The sequence below is a fragment of the Saccostrea echinata genome, unplaced genomic scaffold, assembly GCF_033153115.1.
Source record: "Saccostrea echinata isolate AGI-Se365-2 ecotype Australia unplaced genomic scaffold, CSIRO_AGI_Sech_v1 ptg000045l, whole genome shotgun sequence".
Classification (NCBI taxonomy): Eukaryota; Metazoa; Mollusca; class Bivalvia; order Ostreida; family Ostreidae; genus Saccostrea; species Saccostrea echinata.
Window position 1 is genome coordinate 5568163 of NW_026889794.1, and position 26540 is coordinate 5594702.

At 33.8% G+C, this 26540-nt stretch overlaps 1 protein-coding gene across 1 annotated transcript in view; it reads left to right on the top strand.

Annotated features, from left to right (window-relative positions):
• LOC133201665 (uncharacterized) overlaps nucleotides 1-26540 on the top strand; it is a 276554-nt gene that overhangs the window by 110082 nt on the left and 139932 nt on the right. Inside the window, 33 exon segments of the mRNA XM_061337452.1 lie at nucleotides 2703-2860; nucleotides 3050-3223; nucleotides 3370-3579; nucleotides 3669-3711; nucleotides 3889-4058; nucleotides 4323-4499; nucleotides 5774-5992; nucleotides 7244-7286; nucleotides 7440-7600; nucleotides 7859-8035; nucleotides 9297-9552; nucleotides 10229-10398; nucleotides 10593-10766; nucleotides 11281-11524; nucleotides 11640-11806; nucleotides 12444-12608; nucleotides 13615-13867; nucleotides 13981-14147; nucleotides 15639-15809; nucleotides 15916-16180; nucleotides 16491-16654; nucleotides 17034-17207; nucleotides 18077-18338; nucleotides 18434-18606; nucleotides 18824-19006; nucleotides 19093-19348; nucleotides 20372-20529; nucleotides 20897-21070; nucleotides 21673-21925; nucleotides 24213-24376; nucleotides 24518-24694; nucleotides 24808-25069; nucleotides 26237-26406. Coding sequence (XP_061193436.1) covers nucleotides 2703-2860; nucleotides 3050-3223; nucleotides 3370-3579; nucleotides 3669-3711; nucleotides 3889-4058; nucleotides 4323-4499; nucleotides 5774-5992; nucleotides 7244-7286; nucleotides 7440-7600; nucleotides 7859-8035; nucleotides 9297-9552; nucleotides 10229-10398; nucleotides 10593-10766; nucleotides 11281-11524; nucleotides 11640-11806; nucleotides 12444-12608; nucleotides 13615-13867; nucleotides 13981-14147; nucleotides 15639-15809; nucleotides 15916-16180; nucleotides 16491-16654; nucleotides 17034-17207; nucleotides 18077-18338; nucleotides 18434-18606; nucleotides 18824-19006; nucleotides 19093-19348; nucleotides 20372-20529; nucleotides 20897-21070; nucleotides 21673-21925; nucleotides 24213-24376; nucleotides 24518-24694; nucleotides 24808-25069; nucleotides 26237-26406 — 6134 coding nt within the window.

The window sequence follows — 26540 nt, forward strand, 5'->3', positions numbered from 1 at the left end:
TTCAAATCATGACCCCAAGGGATAGGGTGGGGCCACAATGGAAGATCAAAGTTTTACATAGAAATATATAGGAAAAACCTTTAAAAATCTTCTTCTCAAGAACAGCAAAGCCATGATGAGTCATATTTATATGGAAGCATCCTCAGATATTATAGATTCAAGTTTGAACAAATCATGACCCCCAGGGATAGGGTGGGGCCACAAAGGAGGATCAAAGTTTTACATAGATGTATAGTATATGGGAAAATCTTTAAAAATCTTCTTCTCAGGAACAGCAAAGCCCTGATTGGTCATATTTATGTGCAAGCATCCTCAGGAGGTGTAGATTCATGTATGTTCAAATCATGACCCCCAGGGGTAGGGTGGGGCCACAATGGAGGATCAAAGTTTTACATAGAAATATATAGGAAAATTTTTAAAAATCTTCTTCTCAGCAACAGCAAAGCCCTTATTGATCATATTGATATGGAAGCATCCTCAGATAGTGTAGATTCAATTTTTTTCAAATGATGACCGGGGGGGGGGGGGGGGGGGGGGGGGAGCTATGGGTGATCAAAAGTTTTACATAAGAACATATAGAAAAAATATTTCTTCTCAAGAACAGAAAAGCTATGTATAGTCATATTGATATGGAAGCATCCTCAGATAGTGTAGATTCAAGTTTGTTCAAATGATGACCACTTGGATAAGGAGAAGCCACAATGGGGGATCAAAATTTTTGAAAATCTTCTCAAGTACAACAAAGCCATTTGTTATATTGACATGGAAGCATCATCAAGTAGTTTAAAATTCAAGCCCCCCCCCCCCCCCCCCACGCAACCGGTAATCTTTTCAATACTGAACTGATTTGTGCTTTTGCCAAGCCAATGTGCTCAGGTGAGCGATGTGGCCCATGGGCCTCTTGTTTAGTTAATAAGATATGAAATAACTTTATGACTAGCCGTATATTTCATAAATAAATTTGGGATTTTCTGGCAACAATTTATTTCACGCATTTTATATTTTAAAAAAAAAAGATCACAAGACAATGAAAAAGATATTTAGGTAGACTATTTCAATTCATCGATACACATAAATGGTTAAAAAAAAAAAAAAAGACGATTATTTACCAAATTGTGATTGTGAAAACTTCTCCATATTCTAAATTTTGATACGGTTGCGGTTTTATTTTTAGTGAACGAATGCGACTTCCAACTTCACAAGATGGAGACAGATGACATGTTGTTAAATATACTTTGATGAAACATTATTTATGAGATGATTGAATAACTTTTTTTTGGTACATCGATGGATATTTAAGGAACTTAATTTGCAAGAAATCAGTGGAATATATATTTAATTTTTTTTATGTATTATTTTTTCTCAGTAAAATAATTTAAAAAGTTACGAAAATTGTACAGATTTGTTTTGAAATTGACGTAAATTTTACGGATTTGGGGTCATTTTTCGTAAACTTGAGCCTTACACAGATAGATTCTTTAAATAGGACGACCCCAACAGTTCTGAGAAAAAAGTATTGACCTATCTTCCAAAAATTACGGTATGTGTATGCATTTATTTATTGCAGTATTTACAACAGAAAAAGCGTATTGACAAAAATGAAGTGTTCTGTTGTGATTTAGGGTTCAAAAGTACAATCGACAGCATCTCATACATAGGTTTTAATAAAAATGTAGTCATGCCTTGTCAAGATCATTGTTTATTCTTGCTGCAGAGAAAGTACATGTACATGTAAATGGCTGCAAGATGAAAAGTTTGTTTATATAATGCATTCAAAAGGTCATAAAGATGCAAAAAAAATAATGTAATTTGTGGCAAGTTACTTTACACAAAAATCTGTTGAATACTTGTATTACACCCCCACTCCCCACACTCTCCACAAACAAAGAAATATGTATATGGTTTTGCGTTATTGTGTCCTAAAAAATTAATGTTTTCAAAAAGTTTTGAAATTGGCTTAAATATGAGTTGACTGTATGATTGTGATAAATCATGCAAGAAAATGGCATAAAGAGGAGCCTTTCTAGAAATATGACATCATAAATTTGGTATCTGAGGGGTGGGGCTAAAACCACCAAATATAATGAAATCTTTAAAAATCTCATTCTTTACTCCTGGACATTAAGCAGTTAAACTGTTGGCATGACTGAAATAAGCATTGAACCCTCTTCCAAAATCATGTTATTCATGGCCCCTTTTCTGGAGTTAGGGTGAGGCTCTGTTGATCATATAGTGAAAATGTGTACATTCTTTGGAAATCTTGGTATTAAGCAAATAAACTAAGTGGTTATAATGAGCAAGGATGTTTTTTCCAAAATTGTGAAAGTTGTGGCCCCAGGGTCAGGGGTTCTGGTGGTGTGTGTTGGGGGGGATCTATTGATCTGAAAGTGAAAATGTATATTTTCTTTGAAAATCTTCTTCTCTGCTCCTGTATTAAGCAAGCAAACTAAGTGCAAAGTTATGATGAGCAAGTGTGCCTCTTTCAAAATTGTACATTTCATGGCTCCTGAGTCAGGGGTTCTGGTGATCAGAAGACCTTATGTAATGAAGAAGTGTTTCTGCCTGTCTTTCTGCCTGTCTGTTCATAAAAGAATTTTCATTCACCTTTTCCATTGTGAGTGCCCTAGATGCTAATGTTTTTCAGATATTTAATATATAGAATACAAGCAATATAAAAATGTTTCTTATTTTATTTCTTATAGATTTCAGATTGAGAAAGTGAACAAGACAGTGTTGGAAATGTCTCTACGATTTAAGATCTGCTTTGAAAGAAACACATGTTTATTTGATGTGAATCTACTGGATAGACTGTTAATTCCTAAACCTGGATGTAACTGGGATCTTCCTTACACAATTCCAGGTTGGTTTTTTAGAACTGATTTCTTTTTTTTTCAGTATAAATTTTCTAATTTTCCCAGGGATTGCTTTCAACAGTAAATATCAAAAGGTCTCATTCAAACTATAGGTTTTCTGTCTCATTAATTTACTATATTTTGAATATGACAATAATTTTTATCTGTAAAATCTTGTTGTTTTTGGTTTAAAACAGATTTCTCATTGAGAAAGTGGTATAGTGACAATGGGGTAAGCATTGGTTCACAGTTGTCAAAACTTGCTGCTAGTAAACTGCTGGGGGAACTAGGCATTGCTCAGTACATCCAAGAAATACCATGTCAGAGAGCAGGTCCAGTATATAGCCCACATATTAATGGATGGAAATCAGGTACCTAGTGTAAACTACTATTCTTATATGAACAGATGGTTTCTCCATTTAGATATGCTTTCTTTCAGATTACTCTTCATCAGTAAATTCATGAAATAATGACATTTTAAGCTATGGAGTTCATATAACACACTGTTTATTTATAGATTGTCAGATGGAGGTGTTGACCAGCCCAATCACAGACCCTGTTTCTTGTCTGATTAAGGACACTTGCACTGCTGTCAGTTGTTGTATGGACATTGACTTTTTACAGAGGTCTTTTGAGACCTCTGTCATAGTGGACGCTTGTAACCAATGGATATCGGTCAGCATTGAAATGTTGTCCTTTAACATAAGCATGGATGACTTTTCATTTGGTTTGTATGATCCTCACAGTATATTCATTCTGATCTCTCTATAACACTGTATATTCTTTTTATTTATGCATTGTTATGTATTTTTACAGGAATTGAGAAGAAATTTTATTTGAACAGTGTGGTACGGATAGAGTAAGTTAATTTTTTTTGCTTTGCATTTTAAATTGTCAAAAACCTGAAAATCTTTCATTTTTAAAAAAGAATTACAATGCATTTCATTTGCAAGGCACTTTGAATTTATTCATATTCATATTTCCAAGTTCAATTTTGAAAATGATTATTCTGATATCACAAACTGATTTAATTTAGCTACAAGATAGAAGATTTGAAAACAGAGAGACACTTCAAAGTGTCCATGGCCTTGAAGGCTTGTTTTGAGGCTTCAGATGATAAGGAATGCATCATAAATGTTGACATCTTCAATGATACACTTCTTCCCAAGGGAATATGTGACTGGACTGAGAAATTCTCAACTCCAAGTAAGTGCTGAATAAATGCGTTATTAAAACAATGTACAGTCAAAGCTCATTATCTCGAATTCGGTGGGACCAAGAAAAAACTTTGAGATATCCAAGGATTTGAGATATTGAGGGTAAAATACTTAAAGAATAAGCGGTTGGGACTTCTAAATTAATTTGACATATCCATGGTATTCAAGATATCGGTGTTTGAGATACCAAAGTTCAACTGTTTTATTATTTGTGCTAAATGAGATTTTTGAATGACACACTTTTATTTTTCAGATTTTAATCTGACAAAGTGGTACCAGGATGTTTCACTTCCTCAGGGTTCTGTTCTCTCACAGTTAAACAGGGATGCTCTCTTGGATAAGCTGGGTATAAGGTCATACCTTAACAAAGAGTCTTGTTCCTTCACATCCACAACATACAGTCCAGCTAACAATAAAGGATGGAAAAATGGTTAGTTTAAATGATTACACTTTTCAAGAGGTTTCAAACTTTACTGTATAGTTTGTCTTGCTATTAATTAAGCTAAATGTTTAAAAAAAAATTGAAAAAAAACCCAAAACATTCTTCTTAAAATACCCAGAGATTAAAGATGAGGAACATGTATATATTGTGTTCTATAGTGTTGTTACGATAGTTGCCGACTATTGAAAAATCATGGCTGAAGGCAGCACTTCAGCGACAATCGATAGAAAACATCAGAATTTATAGTTGCTAATTTTGTTGAAGATATACTTTTTTAACCAAACTGGTTTATCTCTTAACATTATCAAAGGACATTACTTTTAGTTATTTCTCCCGACTTGTAAATGGCAGACAAACATTCCAACTAAGTATGATTTGCTGTTGATGTTGCAGATTTGTATTGAAAAATTGTTTTCATTTATGAGGATATCTGAATATTTACATAGTCAACTTTATTTAATGTAACCTTTAATAAACGTTAGAACTATCAATGTTACAATCAATCATATGCCACTAATTCAATTTGATAATTGATAGTAAATTTGGTCCAATTTTGCAACACTATTGTATACTAGATATCATGTCATAATTGTATTCAGTTAGCAAGTATACTTTTAGGTCACATGATCAGAGACTACAAGAGCTTATGTGATAGTAAAATGTACTTCTGTCTGTCTATTTGTCTGTAAACAATTTTTCAAAATGCTATACCTCCTACAGTTTTAGTTCATTTTCAGTATAACTTGGTACACAAGTAGACTACACTAAGATACATAATTCTTTTATCGGATTTTGATTTCCATGAACAGTGTTGCTTGGTTACTAAAAATAGTAATCTCTGTGAAATTCTTTCAAAGCACTATACTCTTCCTATAGTTTTGGTCAGTTTCAATATAACTTGATACATAAGTATAAAGTATACGTAATTCTATTTATCAATTTTAATTTTATTTTATTGAAAGGTATTGTCATGGTTACTATAAACAGAAATCTCTGTGAAATTCTTTCAAGATACTACTCCTCCCACAGTTTTGTTCGGAATTTCAATATATCTTGGTGCACAAGTAGACTACTTTAAGATAATTCTATGTATGGGTTTATGATTGAGATGAACAGTGTTGCCATGGTTACTAAATACAAATTTCTCTGAAATTCTTTCAAAACACATCTTTTTGTAATGATTTCAAAGCATACAAAAAAACCAATGATTTTTGAAAATTTCCCAAATTTATTTGTTTCAAAACATTTGATTTTCATATCAGATTGCAAGGTAGACATGAATTCCACTTTTCCGACTCTTCCATCTTCAATAAGATGTAACATACCTGACTACTGTACAGGAGTGACATGTTGTCTGGCAGAGAATTCTGTACTGAGGCATCAATTTACTGTGGGAGTCAGACTTGATGACTGCCACCACATTTTGAAATTTCAAATAGACAGACTGAGTGTTGACATTGATCTAAATGGATATTCCTTTGGTAAGTGCTTTAGTGTTTGAACTTGATAAACAGTATAACTTTGATAACCTGAAATGTGATACAAAATTTTATTAATACTTTTAATTATTTTGAAGTATAGAAACAAAGATACTAGAGATGTCAGTTTCACTTGGATAGGCATGTTGAATAATTTGGATAGATAAGCAATAGTCAAGAACCCATTAAAATAGTTTTTTTCATCATGAAGTCAGTTTTCATGTCCTTTTCAGACTGCTTGTACACTCTTTATATCAAGGAAAATAATGATTTATAATGGAAAATCATTGTAAGCTCAAACTTGGTACAGAGATTGTTTATGACCTGAGGGTATGTCATGTTTTGACTAATGTCATTCCAGTAAGTTCAAGGTCACTGTATGAAAAGTGTAAAATTCATAACAGGTCTCTAATTTTCTAATGGAGAAACATTGCATGTCCATATTTCACTGAAAGATTACTAATGACCAGAGAATGTGTCATTTTTATAAACCCAGGTCTTTTTGGCAAGTTCAAGGCCATATTTACAAAATTTGAATGAGCACTTTAAAAAAGAATTGTGGCGGGGGGTATTATTTTGTGAGCTTGCTCACAGTACCTCTAGTTTCTTACCACATATTTCATGTACTAGTAAATACAATTTATCAAAAACTATAGCTCCTCATTTCTTCTCAAGTCATTAATACATGTGTCTATGTAATTAATTTATCATGTGGTGCCATTTAAACTGTGTCTAAATTCAGCTAAATTATGGTAAACAGTTAAAGGGTTCTTATTATCAAAAAAGCTTGCAATGAATTTTAAGGGTGAAATTTTGTGCAAACAACAAATCCAATCATGAAATTAATTCATACTAGACATCAAAAGAAATCTCAAAGTACTCACACCTTTTTCTCCCCATTTTAATGTATAATCAAATATTTAATCATTCTTTAATTAAACAAAAAAATAATTTAATCCACATCAGAGGAGGATCTAAGCTTTGACACCAATAGACTAACTCGAGGAAAAAAAACTTTCCTAATTTGTTAACTAGTATATAGAATTACTATTAAACAGTACATTCTTAATGAGTAACTGAGGGGGAAAAAATATACCGGTTTTGTCAATAGTTGGTATGACCAAGCGATAATTGAGTATTCGAATACTCTATAGCATCCCTAAGAGATACCTTAAATTCTTGAAAGATTTATTCAACATGTATTTTGATGCACTAGAAACTAACATATGCACATGATTTCTTTGATATTTCTAGGTGTTACAGAAAAACGATACTTGATGAGTGTAGTTCAGTTTGAGTAAGTTTTGAAGTGAAAATATTAATTTTTAAGTGTTGCAATACTTGTTTGCAGTTGTAATAATTTTTTGTCAATATTTACTTTATCATATATTTTGTGGAATTCTTTATGATTTTAGTTACATAAAAAAAATGTAAGTTCTTTTTTCCAAAGATTTAAGGTGGATGATGTCCCTGTCGAGAAGAGTTACAGAATTACAGCCAGCATCAGAATTTGCTATGGAGTTGGACCATGTAACTTAGATACCATAAACCTTCTTCAAGATGTCAGACTGCCTAAAACTCTTTGTGAATGGGGCACTGGATTCATATCAGGTGATTATTCTTGAAAAAAAAGTGACAATTTTTTTATAGATACAGTCAAACCTCGTTATCTTGAACTCAAAGGGACTGAGAAAATACTTCGAGATAACCAAGGATTCGAGATATCCAAGGTAAAGTACTTAAGGAATAAGCAGTTGGGACTTCAAAATCACTTCGAGATATTCATGGTATTCGAGATATCCATGTTTGAGATACCAAAGTTCAACTGTAATTGAATGTGTGAATTCTAGACTCCATTTGTACTTTCAGATTTCTCTTTGAACACCTGGTTAACTGAAAGTGGTTTTAGCCCAGACTCATTACTACCTGAGACTGCTGTCAACTCATTGTTATCAAAACTAGAAATGCTGGAATTCTTGAAGAGCTCAGATAAATGCAATAGATCAGCTGTAATATATAATCCAAATCTTCAGGGATGGAAAAATGGTAGGTTGGGTTTTCTGGGATGATGGAAAATTGATTAGGCCAAACTGAATAATTGAACCTTGTTTATATGGGTTGTACATTGCATTCCTGTGAAATGGGTGGATATCTTTTAAATTTACGTGAAAAAAAACAACTTTAGTGTAATTTTATGCTAGAATAAATTCTATTACATATCTTATTTGCAGATAATTCAATCTCATAAAAAGCTGTGTTATTACAGACTTACTAACTACAGATTTCATTCAGACCCTTTTTTCATCTGCAATATGTAATGATACCCCCGCTCCGAAGGAGAGGGGGGTATACTGTTTTACCCTTGTGTGTGTGTCTGTCTGTCTGTCTGTCTGTGTGTATGTTTGTCTGTCTGTCCGTAACAAATTTTGGTTGCAGTTTTCTCAGCATTTACTCATTGCAGATGCTTGAAATTTTAACACACTCTTTGTTTATGCATGTCATATGGTGGGATTCATTTCTGAACGAATTCGATGTCAACTTCCTGTTTATCCGTGCATCTGTCAGTACCATACATAACAAATTTTGGTCGTAGTTTTCTTAGCAACTACTCATTGCAGATGCTTGATATTTTAGCACAATCTTTTTTTAGGCATGCCATATGGTGGGATTAATTTTTGTACTAATCCCATTTGAACTTCCTGTTTATCCATGCGACTGTCTGTACCATACATAACAAACATTTTATTCGTAGTTTTCTCAGCAGCTACTCATCCCAGGTGCTAGAAATTTTAACACACTCTTTGTTTAGGCATGCCATATGTTGGGATTGATCATTTTTGTACAAATCCGATGTCAACTTCCTGTTTTTATTCATGTGTCTGTCCGTACCATACATAACAAATTTTGGTCGTAGTTTTCTCAGCAACTACTCATTGCATATGCTTGAAATTTTAGCACAATCTTTGTTTAGGCATGCCATATGCTGGGATTCATTTTTGTATGAACCTGATGTCAACTTCCTGTTTATCCGTGTGTCTATCCGTACCATACATAACAAATTTTTGTCATAGTTTTCTCAGCAACTACTCATCGTAGATGCTTGAAATTTTAGCACATTATTTGTTTAGGCATGCCATATAATGGGATTCATTTTTTAAAAATCTGATGTCAATTTCTTGATTATCACTGTGTTTGTCCGTAACTGAACTTGTGTATTCACATCAGAGCGGGGGTATTATTAGTGAGCATTGGCTCACAGACTTCTTGTTATACATGACTGTACATTATGGCCTTTAATATCTTTCAGACTGTCCCAGTATTCCAGTTCTTCCTGCATTACCCAGTTCAGTGTCCTGCCACATTCCAAACACCTGTACTAGTATAGACTGCTGTTCTGAGATAGCCTTCCTTAGTGGTCGCTCCATCAATGTACAAGTCCTCATGGATCCTTGTCAAGCTATTATGAGTCTGAACATTGAGAAAATGCAGTACAACATCACTCTATTTGATTATAATTTTGGAACAACTGATCATTTCACATTGCAAGGAGCCATCAGAATAGAGTAATTAAAGAATTTGAAAACCTTTGAAGGTCATCTAAGGCACTTGGGTGATCAGTTGCTTTTATTTTTGTCTGTCATCAGTTGTTCAGTCTGTGTATTCTGTTTTTAAACTTTTGAACATTTTTGTAGTTTTCAGGAACAAATAAGTCAAATTCAACCAAACTTGCCTAAAGGCAACCTATAGAAATACTTTGTTTGCCCAAAGATGGACCAGGCAAAAAATACAAAAAAAAAATTTCAAAATTTTTCACAAGAACAACAAGCATATGAAATGTCAAATTAATGTACAAGCCTTATCATTTAGCTTACACTCTGATTTATTTAAAAGAGATGAGGCCACATTCTAAAGAGTTGTTTAATTTTTTACTTGAAAGTAAAAGTAACTATATAAAAATTGATGCATCATACCCAGGTGACCATTATGGCCAGTGAACCTCTTGTTTCTCTTGAGGTGATACAGATGAATAAAACTGTGCATATGACAACATCTGGATACTACAGTAAAAACTGTCTAATCGGACACTTGTGTAATCCATTTCACTGTGAATTCCAACCTTTATTTTCATTACCATTTTACTATATTCCATGTTCTTCACACTGTGCAATCCAATTTGTCATCTGGTGTTAGTTCGATTAGACAGGCTTCACTGTATATGAATATAAATTTACTTCCCAGCTTCAACATCCAGAACCTCGTTATGGAGAGAAAATTCCTTCTGAACATGAATCTTAGTGTCTGTATGGAGTCATCTGATCCAGCAAACTGTGTGTACTCGGTGGTTATCTTCAACAACACTTTGTTACCAAAGAGGCCCTGCACCTTCGATTTACCATTTTTAAATCCAGGTTTGTATTTTATAAATTAATACTCCTTCAGTCAATGTTACACAGCTCATGGTAAGTTATTTCTTGTAAGAAGGAAAAAAAGATCAACTTTTTATTTTTGGAGACGGTAAATCAAAAGCATTTGAAACATTTCAATGACATATATAAAACTGTTTCATCAGTAGATTCACTGTATGATTCAACAAAAATTTTAGGCTTTGATCTCACATCATGGAAATTGTTGCATAGTTTTGGAGCAGTATTAACTCCAGAACAGACCAGAAAGTTGTGGAGAGAGCTTGGCATTGAAGAATATGTGGGTTTGAGGTGTTCAAGAACTGCAACTCCATATTTCCCAGAAACACACTCAGGCTGGAATGTTTCAGGATGTGAGTCTTTGAGTAGTTTATTGCTTATGGCACTAGAATTTGACAACTGGTATGTTTTATGGGATGGTATTTCTTGTTTGTCTGTTCACCCATTAGATTTTTTTTGTTGGGTCATTTGAGGCCTAGGATCATCAGACCTGGGTTTTTATGCATCTGTTGCAACCCTTAAGTGGGTTGCAATGACCTAATTTTAACATTCTCTCACTAAATTGTGTCTGGGTGATATCTTGCACAATGTGAGACTTAAGTCATCAAATCATATCAGTTAATGTGTCATGAGGGCAAGTTTGTTACTTTTGACTAGACATTCAGAAAGTACTATGGTTTTTGACCTCATAACCTACACCAGTTTCACTTTCAGGAAGTTAATTTAACCTTGGCCATAACTTTTCCACCAGAACATATTGCTTTCAAAATACAGACAAGCCATTTACGTGCCATAAACAATTAACCAATAAAACCCCAAAAAGTGGGAGACCACAGTTCTCTGAATTTGCTTGTTTTCATTAATCAGCTTGTGGAGTTCCTCCAGTGCTGTCTAGTAATATCACCTGTCACATCAATGAATCCTGTACTGGTATCAGCTGTTGTTTTGATGATTCTATCACTGGGACGTCCTACCAGATCTCAGTCACTGTAGACTCTTGTGGGGAAACCCTGGTCATCACACTGGAGAAAATGAAGTTTGTCATTTCTTTATTTGATTATCCAATGGGAACAAGAAGTACTGCACAACTATTTGGAATTTTGCAACTGGAGTAAGTTCACTTAGTGTTTAAAATGTGAATTTCTTTAGAAAATATAAATGTTAATATATATTTTCAAAGGAAATGCATTCTTTGTTTAAATTCTTCTTCAACTTTATGATTTTAGATACAAAATAGATGACTTGCCAATGCAAGGCCAGGTTGTTATTGATTTAAAGGGAAAGCTATGTTACACAAAGAACAAGCCCTGTGAAAAAGATATAACAATTATGAAGGGATTCCAACTGCCAAAACCCCTTTGCAATTTTAGTCCAGGACACTTTGCAATCCCAGGTAATACGTAGAGGATATTCAATGTTTTGTGCTTCGCACTTGTGAAAATATCCTGTCCCACTCGTGAAATAAATTCAATATCCAACTACAAAACATTGAATTTTCTGTTTATTACATTTTCTTTGATTTTCCCTTTGCCTTTGTCTTTTCTTAACACAGTGTCACAGGCTGTGACATCATAGTTAAGTGATTGAGACATCATAACTTAGCAGTTGTGAGATTGGAAAAATTGTAACATGGATTTTAGCAACATATTTGCAAAGAAATTGGCAGTTTTAGTCTCTATCAAGATGGTTTAGTTACTATCTCTATCTTATTACAGGCCAGAAATTATTCTTTACTTACTTTGATATCTTTCACACTGTGAGAGAATATCACTTTGGTATCCTTTCACACTGTGAGAGAATGTCACTTTTATTCAATAAATAAATCACAGTATTTCACTCTTGAAAATGTAATAAATGTGATTATACTTCTTTTCAGTGGTTTATGTCCTCTAGGATAAATGATGTCCTTATATTCTATCAATTTGAAACTAGTTAAATTTTACAGTATATGCATGAAATGAGTTAATAGTCAGTTGATAGAAAAGTTATTATATGAAATAACTGATTTCTGTTTGATATGGCTCTAAAAGGTTTTTCCCTGAGCACCTGGATGAAGGACAAAATGAGTGGAAATACCCTTGAACAATGGGCTGTAGAGCTACTAAAGTCAGAATTGAAACTATCCAATCATCTGTTGAATCCCAAGTGTGACAGAAAACAGTTCTCCACTGGCAATGGCAACTGGAATCTTAGTGGTAACTCTAAAATGATTTAAATATCTTAATCATGAGTCACTCAGATGACCGACTGTGATCTGTTTAAGTATGTGATGTGTGTTTTTTGTTTGTTAACTTTGTTTTTTTTTTATATATAATATACATGTATATTATCAACTTTTTCTCTAAAATGATTGAACTAGTTTCAGCCAACTTCTGTTCAAAGCATCCAGACAAAATGAAACAAAATTTTGAGTTTTATGATTCCACACCCCTTAGGCCAGAGGGATGGAGCCAAATCCATCTAAATTCATGCAATTGTCAAAAAATAGTCTTTCCCCTGTACACCAGCAGATAAACTGTTTGGCACTGCATAATTATAATGCAGTCATACTTTTACCAAATTTTGAAATTCATGACCCCTGGATCAAGGGTTCAGACCCCAAGGCAAGGCTGATTGTTCATATTTTGAAAATTCATTATTTTTATCCTTGAAAATATTTACTCCTAAGCATTTAGCAGGAAAATGGTTTGCATGATTACATGTAAATAATTAATGATTAATGTATTGTAATTAAATTTCTAACCAAAGTTGTCAATTTCTCTAGCTCAGTGTAAACTCAGGGTTAGGCTAAGTTGGTCTTTGGGAGGAGGGGAGGGTCATTTGAGGCCATTATTCAGCCCCACTGGGGCAACACAATGATTTCAAAAGGCCATTATTTCCAGAACAGCCAAGACTTAAAATCATCGAAATGAAAGGAATATGTTCAACAAATGCTTGTTAAACAATTTCATGTTTTTACTTTCTTCTATGTTTTGGCATTGTTTTTTTCCTCTCAAATTCTAAAAAACTAAAGTTTTTAAAAAATTCTAAAAAAAATGTTTAAAAAAAACACTATATAGGCAAATATTGTTTTACAAAAAGGGAGATATTTTTGTCCCCTAGATAGAGGGTTTAGGCTCTAGGGTTTGATAAGTTCTGTGCATAATCGGTAAAATTAATCTTAAAAGGGTAGATGTAAGTCTGAAAAATTTCTATTTACAGCATGCGTGGAGCAAATATCTGTTCCATCCTTACCAAGCCACACATCTTGTGCTGTGTCTGAAACCTGCATGGGAGTGAAATGTTGCACAGATATACATATGCTCAAGACCTCTATTCAAACAGAAATAAGTTTGGACAGATGCAGAGGAAAATTTTTTGTCACTTTGGAAAAGCTGAGAATCACTATTATGTTAAGGGACTTTGAATATTCAACATGGCAGAACTACACATTGCAAAATGTCTTCAGATTAGGGTGAGATAAATGCTTAAATTTATTTCTTCTTTAATTCAAGAATAAAACAACTTAACTCAGTTGACAATTATATTGTATTTTCCAATTCTGATTGAATTAAATTTTTTTTTAAGATTCAAGATTGATTACCTGTCTGCAGAGTCCGTATTTCTGTTCAACATGAAATTTAGTGCTTGTTTTGAAACCAGTGGAGACTGTATGTTGAACTTTTTCATTATGAAAGATATTAGAATACCAATTGTGAGGTGCAATTTTGAAAAGCAGCAATTTGCAGTTCCAGGTTAGCACTGTTATTTAAATTTGAAAATGAAAACAATTAACTTTAATACTTTCTCCATTTTGAATATTGTACGTTTGATGCAGTAAAGGTTCACTTCAATATAAATAGGGATCTGCATGACCTATAGGGCCGGGCTTGGTTTCTGTCTCTACAAAAAGCTTGTCGATTTCCGTTCCAATTAATGACATTAGGCTGAATACATGTAACAATTTTTTTTTTTTTATAAATCTTTATTTCAGTGAGTAGAGGTAGGAGGAACACATTCATTGATATTCTGAGTTTGTTATCTCCAAATGTAATAATCGATATTTTTCTTTACTTCTCATTGTACATAATGGTTAAGTCTACTGTCTCTGGAATTCTATTCTTTATGTCCAGGCTATTTATTTTACAACACATTTCCATGGAAATAATAAAAACATGCCATTAATATGTGCAAATTATATAGACCTAAATGAAATCCAAGGGAGTACAGTTACTGATATATGTAGCCCTACTGTTTCAAAACTTAAGATCTTAGAACATTGACTGAAAACAAAAGTACATGTATATTATTCTAAATATATTAAGCTCAAATAATTCAAACAATACGTAACATACTACATGTAACCCAGACAAGCACTCAGGTAGCACAGACAGAATAAAAGCAATGTGATTTAATTCTAAGGAATAAATTCAATTGAAATTCATTGCAGCTCAATGCTGCCGAGAATACCTGTATCAAGTAACACAGAGTGAGTTATTCTTGTCCTCGGAGAAAGTGTGCTTATACTGAGATTTCTTCCGCCTGACTGACAACTGTACAATGGATTGTTAAGATTTGATCTCTCTCTAGTGTTTCTTATATCAAGAATGGGAATGCATAAAGGATAGATAATTGAAGAAAAATAAACAAGCCTATAAAAAAAATTTAAAATAGTCTTTGAAAAGGCGAAAATTTAAAACTATAAAAGTGTGGCACCAGGTGGATTCGAACCCCTGACTTTAAAAAGATAGGACAAACGAGGTAATAGTCAGCACATATATCAACTGAGCTATTCTGACTATAATATCAATTGGTATAAATTTGAAGCAGATTGTCAAAATCAGGTTTCCTTATTTTTTGTAGGTTTTTTGTGAATTTCGACCCTAGGGCAGGGGTATCCCTAAAAAAATCGTATCTTAAATTATTCCTTACATCCCATCCTATCAAAATATCACAATTTCATTTAGGGGCAGGCCTGCCCTGAAGGACTTCTAGGCCAAAATTCATGCAAAAATCAACGCTTTAACGGACAAAATGGTGTTTCGGCCAACTTTGGAGGTGTATTGTAAAGTTGTAAATAATAAATTTTAGTCATAAAATACAAATTTGAAAAATTTAGACATATATACGGTAAAAATCAACAAATAAAGATTGATTTTTAAATGTCACTTTTTCCGGGAAATTGTTCTCTCCTATAGGTCAATTCTTTTGTAATAGTGAATACATCCTTTATAAAATCAATACAGGATTCAACTTGAGTAATTTCATGGTCAGCAAGGAACTTTCAACATCTGTCATAAGTCTTCCAGAACGCATAGCAGATCAGCTAATGGATCACCTTGGAGTATTGAAATTCTTTGGAAGTACACAGTGTAACCGAACAGTTTACTCAGGAACTTCATCTGGATTCCTCATTGGTAGATATTCACATTATTCTACTAATATCTTACATGTAATGTAGTCTGTTTGTAAGTATTTGGTGTATTGAACTTATGGCTGTACAAGTATGCTTTACACTTATAGATTCATCCTGTAAACAAGATGTTTCCTCCTACTTACCAACTCTGCCTGCTGATACAAACTGTCGGATCTCCTCGGGATGTACTGCTATACAATGCTGTACAGACATCTCTCTTATTGGAAGGACACTGAACTATACAATCAACATTGATGCATGTGCTCACTCCTTAATGTTGCAGATAGAGACCTTCCAATTCCACTTGTCTCTTCTGAATTTTAAATTTAGAGAGGAACAGATATTAACCATTGATCAAGTATTCTCCATCAAGTAAGAAGTCTAGACACATATTTATTTAATTAAATGGATGCTAAATTGCTGAAAGCGTTAAAGAAATAAATTTGTGATAGATTTAGAATTGGTTGTTGCAGTTTTGAGTTAATTATTTTAAGAAAGCTACTCCAGAAAGATATTGTAATGAGCCTTTCATCCAATTTCATTGTGCATCATCTTGGAATATGAATGAAGAGTAGGGTATTGTAACCAGCCCTTCATCCAATTTCATTGTGCATCATCTTAAAGTATGAGGAGTACAGATTGATGTACGATACATTGAAGTGAATGTTTATTTTATTTCTAGATACAAAATAACAGATCTGAGAGGTGAAAGGAAATATTTGGTAGATATGAAGCTAATTGTGTGCTTTAGTGATGGGTTACCTTGTCAGGTGGAGAAAACCATTGTCAGCAACTACCTTGTTTCTAAACCAGTGTGTGCTTGGTATACAGGATACAAAGTGCAAGGTTTGTTTATGATGTAATCTGACAAGATTAAAGAAATATTATATCTCCAGTATGGCTAATCTTTTCTGATAAATTACAGTGTTATAGGCATAACTATAATTATAATACTTTTAACTAGTTCATGTTATAGAGCAAAGTATAGGATAACATTATTTAGGATGTCCTGACACAAAAGTTTTTCAGTATTGAAATCTCCCTTTAAATAAAACAAACCTAAAAACATAAAGAAAGATTGACATATTGCTCTCAGCTTCAGTTTGATGTATTGGTGTTCTTGTGAATAGAACAAATTTCATCTTATATGTAGACTCGTCTCTAAGGTAAATTTAGCCTACCGGTATGTTCAGTCAGAAAATTTAGTATTACTGTATTTTTCAAGGTTTTTCTTTTGCCAAATGGAGCTCTGCTCAGAACTTGTCACCTGTTGGAATTCTTTCCAAAACAAATGTTGCAAAGCTATTAGAAAAGCTGGGGATTTCCAAATACATGAAGGAAGAACACTGCCATCATGAAAAAGGAGTTTACAGAAATTCATATCAAGGATGGAATTCAGGTACCTATATGCTTTGAAGACTTTTAAGCTCACCTGTGCCAAAGGCACAAATGAGCTTTTGATTCTGATTTAAATTTGTTGTAGTCAAACTTTTCACATTTTCATCTTCTCCAGAAACACCAGGCCAATTTCAACCAAACTTGCCACAAAGAATTCTTGGGTAATGGGGATTAAAGTTTGTTCAAATGAAGGACCACACCCTCTTTCAAGGGGAGATAATTAAGAATAAGTAAAAATTAAAAATTTAATGGCATCTTTCAAGAATCTTCTTTTCAAAAACCACTTGGCCAGAAAAGTTGAAACTTACTTGGATGCTTCAGTACATAGTGTAACTTCAAGTTTGTTCAAATCATGACCCCTGGGATTAGAGTGGGGCCACAACTGGGGATCAAAGATATACACAAGAACATATAGAAAATATCTTAAAAATCATCATCTGATGACCAGCAAATCCATGATTAGTCATATTAATACTGAAGCATCTTCAGGTAGTGTAGATTAAAATTTGTTCAAATCATGACCCCAGGGGTTAGAGTGGGGCCACAACAGAGGATCAAAGTTATACATAGGAATATGTAGGATATTATCATTAAAATCATCTTCTGAAGAACAACAAAGCCATGATTAGTCATATTAATACAGAAGCATTCTCAGATAGATTCAAATTTGTCAGGGTAAGGTTGAACCACTTATATTTAAACTTTTCAGTACTGAACTGATTTCTGCCTTTCTCTAACCCGAAGTGCTCAGGTGAGCAATGGGGCTCATGGGTCTCTTGTCTAAATTGAAATTTCATTTGATGCACAGATTTTATATTAAATTTATTTTAATTTGTATGAATCAATAATTCCGTATGATTTTTTTTGCAGCTTGCCCAACAGATAGAGAAATCAGCAGACCTGTATTAGATCCCAGCAATGCTACCTGCTACCTACAGAAATCCTGTACAGGTGTACAGTGTTGTGTCAGCATACCTCACACAGGCTTTTCTGTCGAGACATTTGTAGAAATCAGTACATGTGATCATCAACTCAGGGTGGGGATAGAGAACCTGACATTCAACAAAAGTTTGTATGACTACAAGTTTGGGGAGAAGGAGAAGTTTGACCTTTTTGGTTTGGTTGTAGTTGAGTAAGTATCAAAACAGTTATTTAATAAGTAACTAGACAGCAGGTATATATAATATATAAATCTTTTATTAATTTGTGCATTTCTTTCATAATCAGTTTTGCAATAACTGACCTTGACTACAGTGGAGAGAATGGACAGTATCTGGTGAATTTAAACATCAGCATCTGTTTAGAATCTGGACAACCTTGTGGAACTGTAGTTCCTGTGTTAGTCAACTCTGTTATGAACAAGGCAATATGTAATAGGAGACAGAACTTCTTTGATAAAGGTAGGTTATTTATTGCTTAAATTTTGCAACAAAATATTCCTATAAGCAACAGCCAGCTATGTAATTCCGTCAGCATAAAAAAAGATTTGCTAATGGTTTGCTCTGAAGCATATATTTATAATTTTATAACACTTGTGGACTCTGGAAATGGAAAGATTTTTTGAGGTGAATAATAGTTTTGCATTTAAAATCTTGTTTATAAAATATGCATTTACAGCATTTTCATTAACCAACTGGAAATCTGTTCATGGAGTATCTGCAGGGGTATCCTTAGATCTTCCTCATGTAAAACAGTTACTTCAAGACCTGGGGGTATCACATCTCCTCCTAGATGACAATCAGAGATGTGGCTGGTCAAAACCACCATATAGTTCTGCTAACATGCAGGGCTGGTCAGATGGTATTTGTTTCCTACTAAAATTTTACTTTTTTATAGTACCTGGTCAATTACAGTATTACATATTAAAGACATCTATTAATTTTCAGATTGTAACAAGACAACAGAGAACCTACCAGCACTTGGTCCCGACATCAGATGTGCTGTGTCAGCATCCTGTAGTGATGTCAAGTGCTGTGTACACTCTAACACTCTAGGAGAAAACTTGGAGGCTTACATCAGTATAGACCCCTGTGATGGCAAAGTCTCTGTAGGGATAGAGAAATACCACTGGACTGATAAACTTTTTGGGTACAACTTTGGAGAAGTCAGACATGTTTCATTAATGGGAATGGTTAATTTAGAGTAAGTGATATTAAGACTGCAATTTTGATCATTGCATTTACAGCAGTGCAGTAAGAGTGCTTGAAGAGGAATACTATATCTGATTAATAAATTACCATCAACTAGTGTTCTTGGTAAAGGCATTTATTTGAATACAATATTTTGGAGCAAATGGGGTATACTTTGTGTTTATGATCATGAAATATAACCTTAGAAGTTACATTTGTAGGTTATCCATTCACTGTTTAAACATTGATTGCAAAATGCTGGATATATCAACTTATATCAGTTGAGAGCACTGAGAATTAAATTTATTCACTGTGAAATCATTTCCTAAGGTTCATTTGTCAAAGTTTTTGGTGAGCATATTTTAAAGGTGGCAGTAATTGATATTGTCATTTTATACAAATCTGTACAATAAATATTTAATGTTAAGCTAACCAAATTTGTCAAGTTTTGATACTCTATGGATGCTGAGTTTCTTATTATGAAGCTAAATTATATCCAATTTACTATGACCCAAAAAATAAATAAATGTGCCTTGGGGTTAACTACCTTTAAGCTTCAGATGCTGCTATACAATAATTCATCTTTAGTTTTGGAATGAATGACCAGATGAATGACCTTGCAATTCCTAGCAACTATTGTACCTTCTTGCATACATGTAATAAAGACTCCATGAGTCATGCAATTTGATGTATACTTGCAGTTATTTTTCACATATTAAGTATACTGGATGTTATCTACATGCTTTAGGCCAGATAAAATTTTTGGTCAAAAGAATTTATCAGATGGAACAGTCAGAGAGCTAGATCTTTAACTCTATTGTTCATCTGCAGAGCATTTCAAAACATACTGCTCTATATTATGTCAGAATTATTTGAAGTTTTGTAATAATTTATTGAATTGGTGACATATATAGTTGACTCATCTGGAAAGCATGAATCTATCACAAGTGTATCTTTTGCACCTGCAAAGACATGAATAATTATAATTGTTTTAAGAATAATATATTCAAACATACAACATGTTTATGTTTTGTAGTTACATCATCATTGATTTAGATACTTCCTTTGGAGCCAGCCTTAATCTGAGTGTCTGTTTTGAATCTGGAGGACCTTGTGAATTAAGTTTACAGGTCTTAAATGAGCACAAATTACACAAGCCAACATGCAACTGGACAAGGGACTTCATCAAATTGGGTAATTCAAATATGAGCTAATGTGAGGATAAGTATTTACATAATCTTTGCTTGTACAGCTGAGCTTTGGTATCTTGAACACTTATATCTCGAATACCATGGATATGTTGAAGTGATCTGGAAGTCCCAACCACAAATTCTTTATTTTACCCTTGATATCTCAAATCTTTGGATATCCTTGGAATCCTTGGATATCTCAAAGTTTTTCAACGGTCCCATCGAGTTTGAGATAACGAGATTTGACTGTACTTGAGTTTGTTATTTTTAGCCCCTTTTATGATCAATATTAGTTTTTAAACTGAGCCATAATTAAAGAAAGCTAAAAGCTTTAAATTCATACCATGATAAACAATTCTTTTGACTTGCAGACTTTTCTTTGGACAACTGGCTGTCAACTCATGGTTATGATGGAATGCCTGTACTGCCATCATATGGTGCATCTGAATTGCTACATGACCTAGATATAATTCAGTACTTGGGGGGTTCAAATTGCAATAGGAAATCAATTCCATTTTATCCAAGCAAAAATGGATGGAACAATGGTAAAGCTTATGTCTGTCAGTACTATACTTTCTTGTCAAAGATATTAGTAAATGATTGTGTTTTTAGAAAATGGTCAATTTTCTGTTGTGCTCTAAAAATATGCATATGGAATTTTAAGGTCAGATGATATGTTCTCAATAATATATAAATTTTTCCAAGAATTTTTCATTGAGTATTGCTACTTTAACAAGTTTCCTCACAAAAAAATTAAGGTACCTAATACCAGGCATTTGTGCAAGATACCAGAGGATGCCACTTACTATATAATCCTATTGGAAATCACTAGCATTGCCAATATCACAGTTTGTTAGTGTCTTTATCTACCTAGACATTTTGAAAACAGTTTAAAAATCACAAGACAATGATAATTATGATTAGTTTGTTGTATATTACGAAAAGATGCAAAACAGATAATTGAGCAATATGTCGTCAGACTTACAAGAAATTCCACATTGGCCACATTTGTAGAAAGTCAAATATGATGTTTTCTGAATATTTTGCCTCCCTTTGTGTACAATTTAATGCAAAATATTCTTTTAACATCGTGTGGACCTGTTTTAAATATTTTTTTTGACATGTACTTGTATTTTCAATATCCCAGGTTGTGACAAGTATGTTTCTCTAACCGGTATCCCTGCTGGAACCACATGTCACCTGTATGACTTCTGTACGGGGGTCAGATGCTGCTCAGATATCCCCCTGCTGGACAGGACAATCAATACCTGGTTGATAGTAGATCACTGTAATCACAGACTCAGTGTGGGATTTGAAAAAATTTCCATTAATGTCAGTCTTGAGGATTATGAGATGGGAAGTAAAAAAGACATAATCATCAATGGTGTGGTGAGAATTCAGTAAGTAACAAACTTTGTGAATGATTTGAAAATAATTCATTTTTAGGTAATTCTTTTTACTTCAGCTAATTCACTGTGTATCAAAAAAGCTGAAGCAAAAGTTTGTCCATCATCAATCTGCCTGTTAACTTTTTGCATGTTCAATTTCTTCTCTAGATCCATAGGGCCAAATTTTACACATTGTATCATTTGGTAAAGGAAAAGTGGGTCATGCTTCCTGGAGATAATTAAGAAAATAAAATAAAATGGGGTCATTAAAAAATCTTTTCAACTACTGGACCAGAAACAATGAAACTTACAAGATAGCTCTCTGACAAAGTGTTGATTTAAGTTTGTTCAAATCATGACCCCTGGGGGTAGGGCAGGGCTACAATAGGGGCTGCACATTTCACATGGGAATAAATGGGGGGGGGGGTCTTTAAAAATTTTCTTCTAAAGGACAGCAAAGCCATGATAAGTGATATTTATTTGCAAGCATCCACAGTAGATTTAAGTTTGTTCAAATCAGTCCCCAGGGGAGAAGTACCGTATAACGGGTATTTTCTGCCGTTGTCCCATTTTTGCGGAATTTTGCGGATAGGACAAATCCGCAAAAATTACAATCGCAAAATATTTTTCAATATTCATATAGATATTTTGTATATGCAATTATGACAAGTGGTGCGTGTGTCTGACAGGGTTCTCATTAACGCAAGAACCTGCGTACTGGACGCAGCAAAATTATTTGGAATGCAAGGTTTTTAAAAGCGATGCGTCCGCAGACTCATGAGTGGTCATATCCTCGTTAGCAAGAAAATTCGGGTGTCATCGAAATTCGAAGATTTTAGATGTTAGGATTTATCCAAAACATATTGAATCAGAACCTTCCTGTAAATAATATCATAAGTTGATACAAAAACATCTTTACTTGTACCTATTTCGCAATTATTAATCCGGCCAAACTCCGATAGCTGCAAACAACACAGGGTAGCTTTTCTTGTTTAAACACTTTTTTTAATCTTGTGTTTTATATTGAGACAATAATTACTGCTTGTATACACAGTGTGACTTGATCGTCTCGTGAATTTCACCTAATGCAGACGACTGACAGGATTAGTTATGGCTCAATGCACATGACACCTGTGATTGTTAACCGTCAACTTTAGGGTACTAGATTATGCAACTGTTTGTTTTAGCTTAAAATATAAACACCAAATTAATTTTGATGGCAGTTAATTAGAAGCGTATTTTAGAATATGGCTTGGATGCATTTATTATCATTATCTATATATTTAAATATTTTAATAGATCGCATAAAACGTCTGTTAGAATAAAGATTTGTATTGTTGTTTGGGTGGACTGACACTGCATTAATTCATTTCAATTGGTATTCGAAATATTTTTACAAAAACTAACTAAAAGATAGTAGTTTAATTAAGCTTAATAGCTTAATACCAGTTCTCATACAGGTTTGATCAATATGTCTTAATGAATTTATAAACGTAAACATGACAGCGTTCTGATAATTCATAAAGTTTAGTGATCATACCCCGTAAATAAATTTTTGCGGTATAGTGCAACCGCAGAAATTGAAAACGCAGAAATTAATTTGCTACCTTTTAGGGGTTAAATCGCAAAAATTTCCAACCGCAGAAAATACCCGTTATACGGTATTACAAGGACAGAAGTAGGGTTTCAGAATTTTAAATTGGGATATATTAAAGAAAATCTTTTATAAGAAATCTTCTCAAGAACCACTTGGTCGTAGTATAAGTCTTATTTATTTAATATACAAGCATTTACATGTACATGTATATGTATTGTGGATTCATATATGTTCTGTAGTATGGTTTGGGCTGTGGATATTGGCCTGGGTAGCTCAGTCAGTACCTGACTAGTGATGCTGGGGCCCCGGGTTCGATTCCCGGTCCAGCCATACATTTTCTCATTTCCTGTTACAGTTTTAATCATAACAAACTAGGATGGGGCTAAAATAGAAGTTCATAGTTTTACATAAGATAATGAGGTAGGAAATTAAAAAAAAAAATCAAGAGTAACAGGGCCACAATAAATTACATTGACATGCAAACATTCCAAAGAAACATTCCAGGTAAAAAGCTACCATCCTGTATTATGAACAATATATCTCTGGTGAATTTTGAAGTTGCTGGCATTTTCAGGATTTTGATAATTGGAGTTGTCTTCAGGGGAAGCAAGTTTTACATATCAGAAGGGACAGGAACTGGTTTTGAAGTTTTTGAATGTTTGTTTTGGTTTAGTTTTGTGACATATTTTGTTGTTCTTATAGGTACAGCATAGAGGATCTTCAAGGTGAAGGAAGATATTTGATAAGTTTGAATTTAAAGTTTTGTTTTGACTCATCAAAGGCATGCTTGATAGATATTCCTGTCTTCTTGAACACAAAACTGCCCAAGAACCCTTGCAAGTGGACTGCAGATTTCATTGACAAAAGTAAGACATAATATAGTCATGCAGTTCATATTTGCCCCCTAAATTCAATAATTGCCATTCACAGTGCATAATTATATGAATGTATGCAGAATTCTTATATTTGACTAAGAATCTAAATAAAGGCAGAATATGTTTTCACAGCTTTTTCACTGGAATCATGGAAAAACACGAGAGGGATTTCTACCTCAGGACTATCACTTAATTTTCTCACTGAATTGATGCAAGACTTGGGTCTATCCCATTTTGTATATGTTAGCCATCAACGCTGCAGGAAGAGTGAAATCCCATTTAAAGACAGTGTTGAAAATTGGAAAAATGGTAAATGATTTTTTTCTGTTTTGGTAATACAATGTATATCATTCATGTATGAATTCTAAATGTTATGATGTATGCTGTTTTGTGAAATATTTACAATAGCAAATATTTATCAGATTGCAATGGGACATTGCAAGTCTCTCTCCCACCTCTGGCTGGTGAAGATGTCACATGTTACATCCCCAGTTCCTGTGCAGCTGTACAGTGTTGTATCAATGTCCCCATCATCAGCACCACATTTAATACAAAACTGGAGGTGGACCCCTGTAACTTTCTAATGTCGGTGGAGATTGAACAACTTAAGTTCACTAAAAGACTGTTTGATTATGAGTGGGGACATGAGGAACAAGTATGGCTTTATGGAGTTGTCAGAATGATGTGAGTAAAATATATCCTCTCTCCAAGGTTGGAATATTAAAGATGATGATCTTATTTTTAGAACAATATACATTTTTGCCAGGGTTCAAGAGCAGCATGAATTTTGTTAGACCCAAGACCCAAATTTTTTGCTGAGGTTGTAAGGCCAAAAGCAACAGTTTGGCCCAAGGGTTAGGCAAAACACATTCTGCTCCAGAATGTCTTATTATACCTTTTACTGACTATAATGACTTATCTTGTACTGGTTACATTTTTGCTGACTTCTTTACTATTATGGAAATTCTGTACATTTCCCAGATTTTGACTTCAAAATACGGATTGCAGATTTTTCTCCAAAAATTACGCTTCCGGCTTAAGGTCCAAAATTAAATGAAGATTTAACTTTGTCATTTCTGTATCTGTTGAACACCAAAGAAAGCAAATTAAAAATAGGTTGTTGAGTTGGATGATCATGGCCTGCCTACACTTAAAAATAAAGAGTGCAGACAAAAAAAAATTGGGGGTCTAACATCTCATAGACTGGTCACGTGATACATATTTTTTGGACCACTGATTTTAAAACATTGGAAATATTCCACCTTTTAAGAATAAATTTAGACATGGAACAATTTTAAAAGTATATCATTTTGATTTAGCTTTTGTTACGTATTTTAACCTCATATGTTGCAAGAAGATGAAATTGAACCAGTTTGTTAGCTCATCTGAGCTGAAAGCTCAAGTGAGCTTTTCTGATCACCCGTTGTCCATCGTCCGTCCGTCCATCTGTAAACTTTTCACATTTTCAACTTCTTCTCAAGAACCACTGGGCCAATTTTAACCAAACTTGGTACAAAGTATCCTTGGGTGGAGGGAAGTTTAAATTTTTAAAATAAAGGGCCACTTCCCCTTACAAGGGGAGATAATCAAGAAAAGACAAAAATAGGTTGGGGTCATTAAAAAATCTTCTTCTCAAGAACAACTGGGCCAAAAAAGCTGAAACTTATGTGGAAGCATCCTTGGGCATTGTAGATTGTAAATTGGTAAAATCATGACCCCCGGGGGTAGGGCGGGGCCACAATAGGTATTACAAGGGGGGAAATCTGGTAAAGAACAGCATGGCCAAAGTTACTCAGGTGAGCGATGTGGCCTATGGGCCTCTTGTTTTTTTTATTCTTTTGGAATTTTCAGATTCAGTGTATACGATCTGTATGATGAAGGTTATTTCCTTGTCAACCTTAAACTCCAAGTGTGTTTGGAAGCAGAAAAGATACCAGTCTGCGAGCAGTCAATTCAGGTCTTGAATAATTTCTACTTGCCAAAGAAAACCTGTGTATGGAATTCTCCCTTCTTACAAACAGGTAATATTCGAATCTGTATCAATTCTTTAATTTTACCATATTATTCACTGCATGCAGTGAGACAAATACAGATCTAGATCTCTGAGTCATTTTCTCATATACAGTATAATTTTGTTACTTTTGCCAGTTCCTCT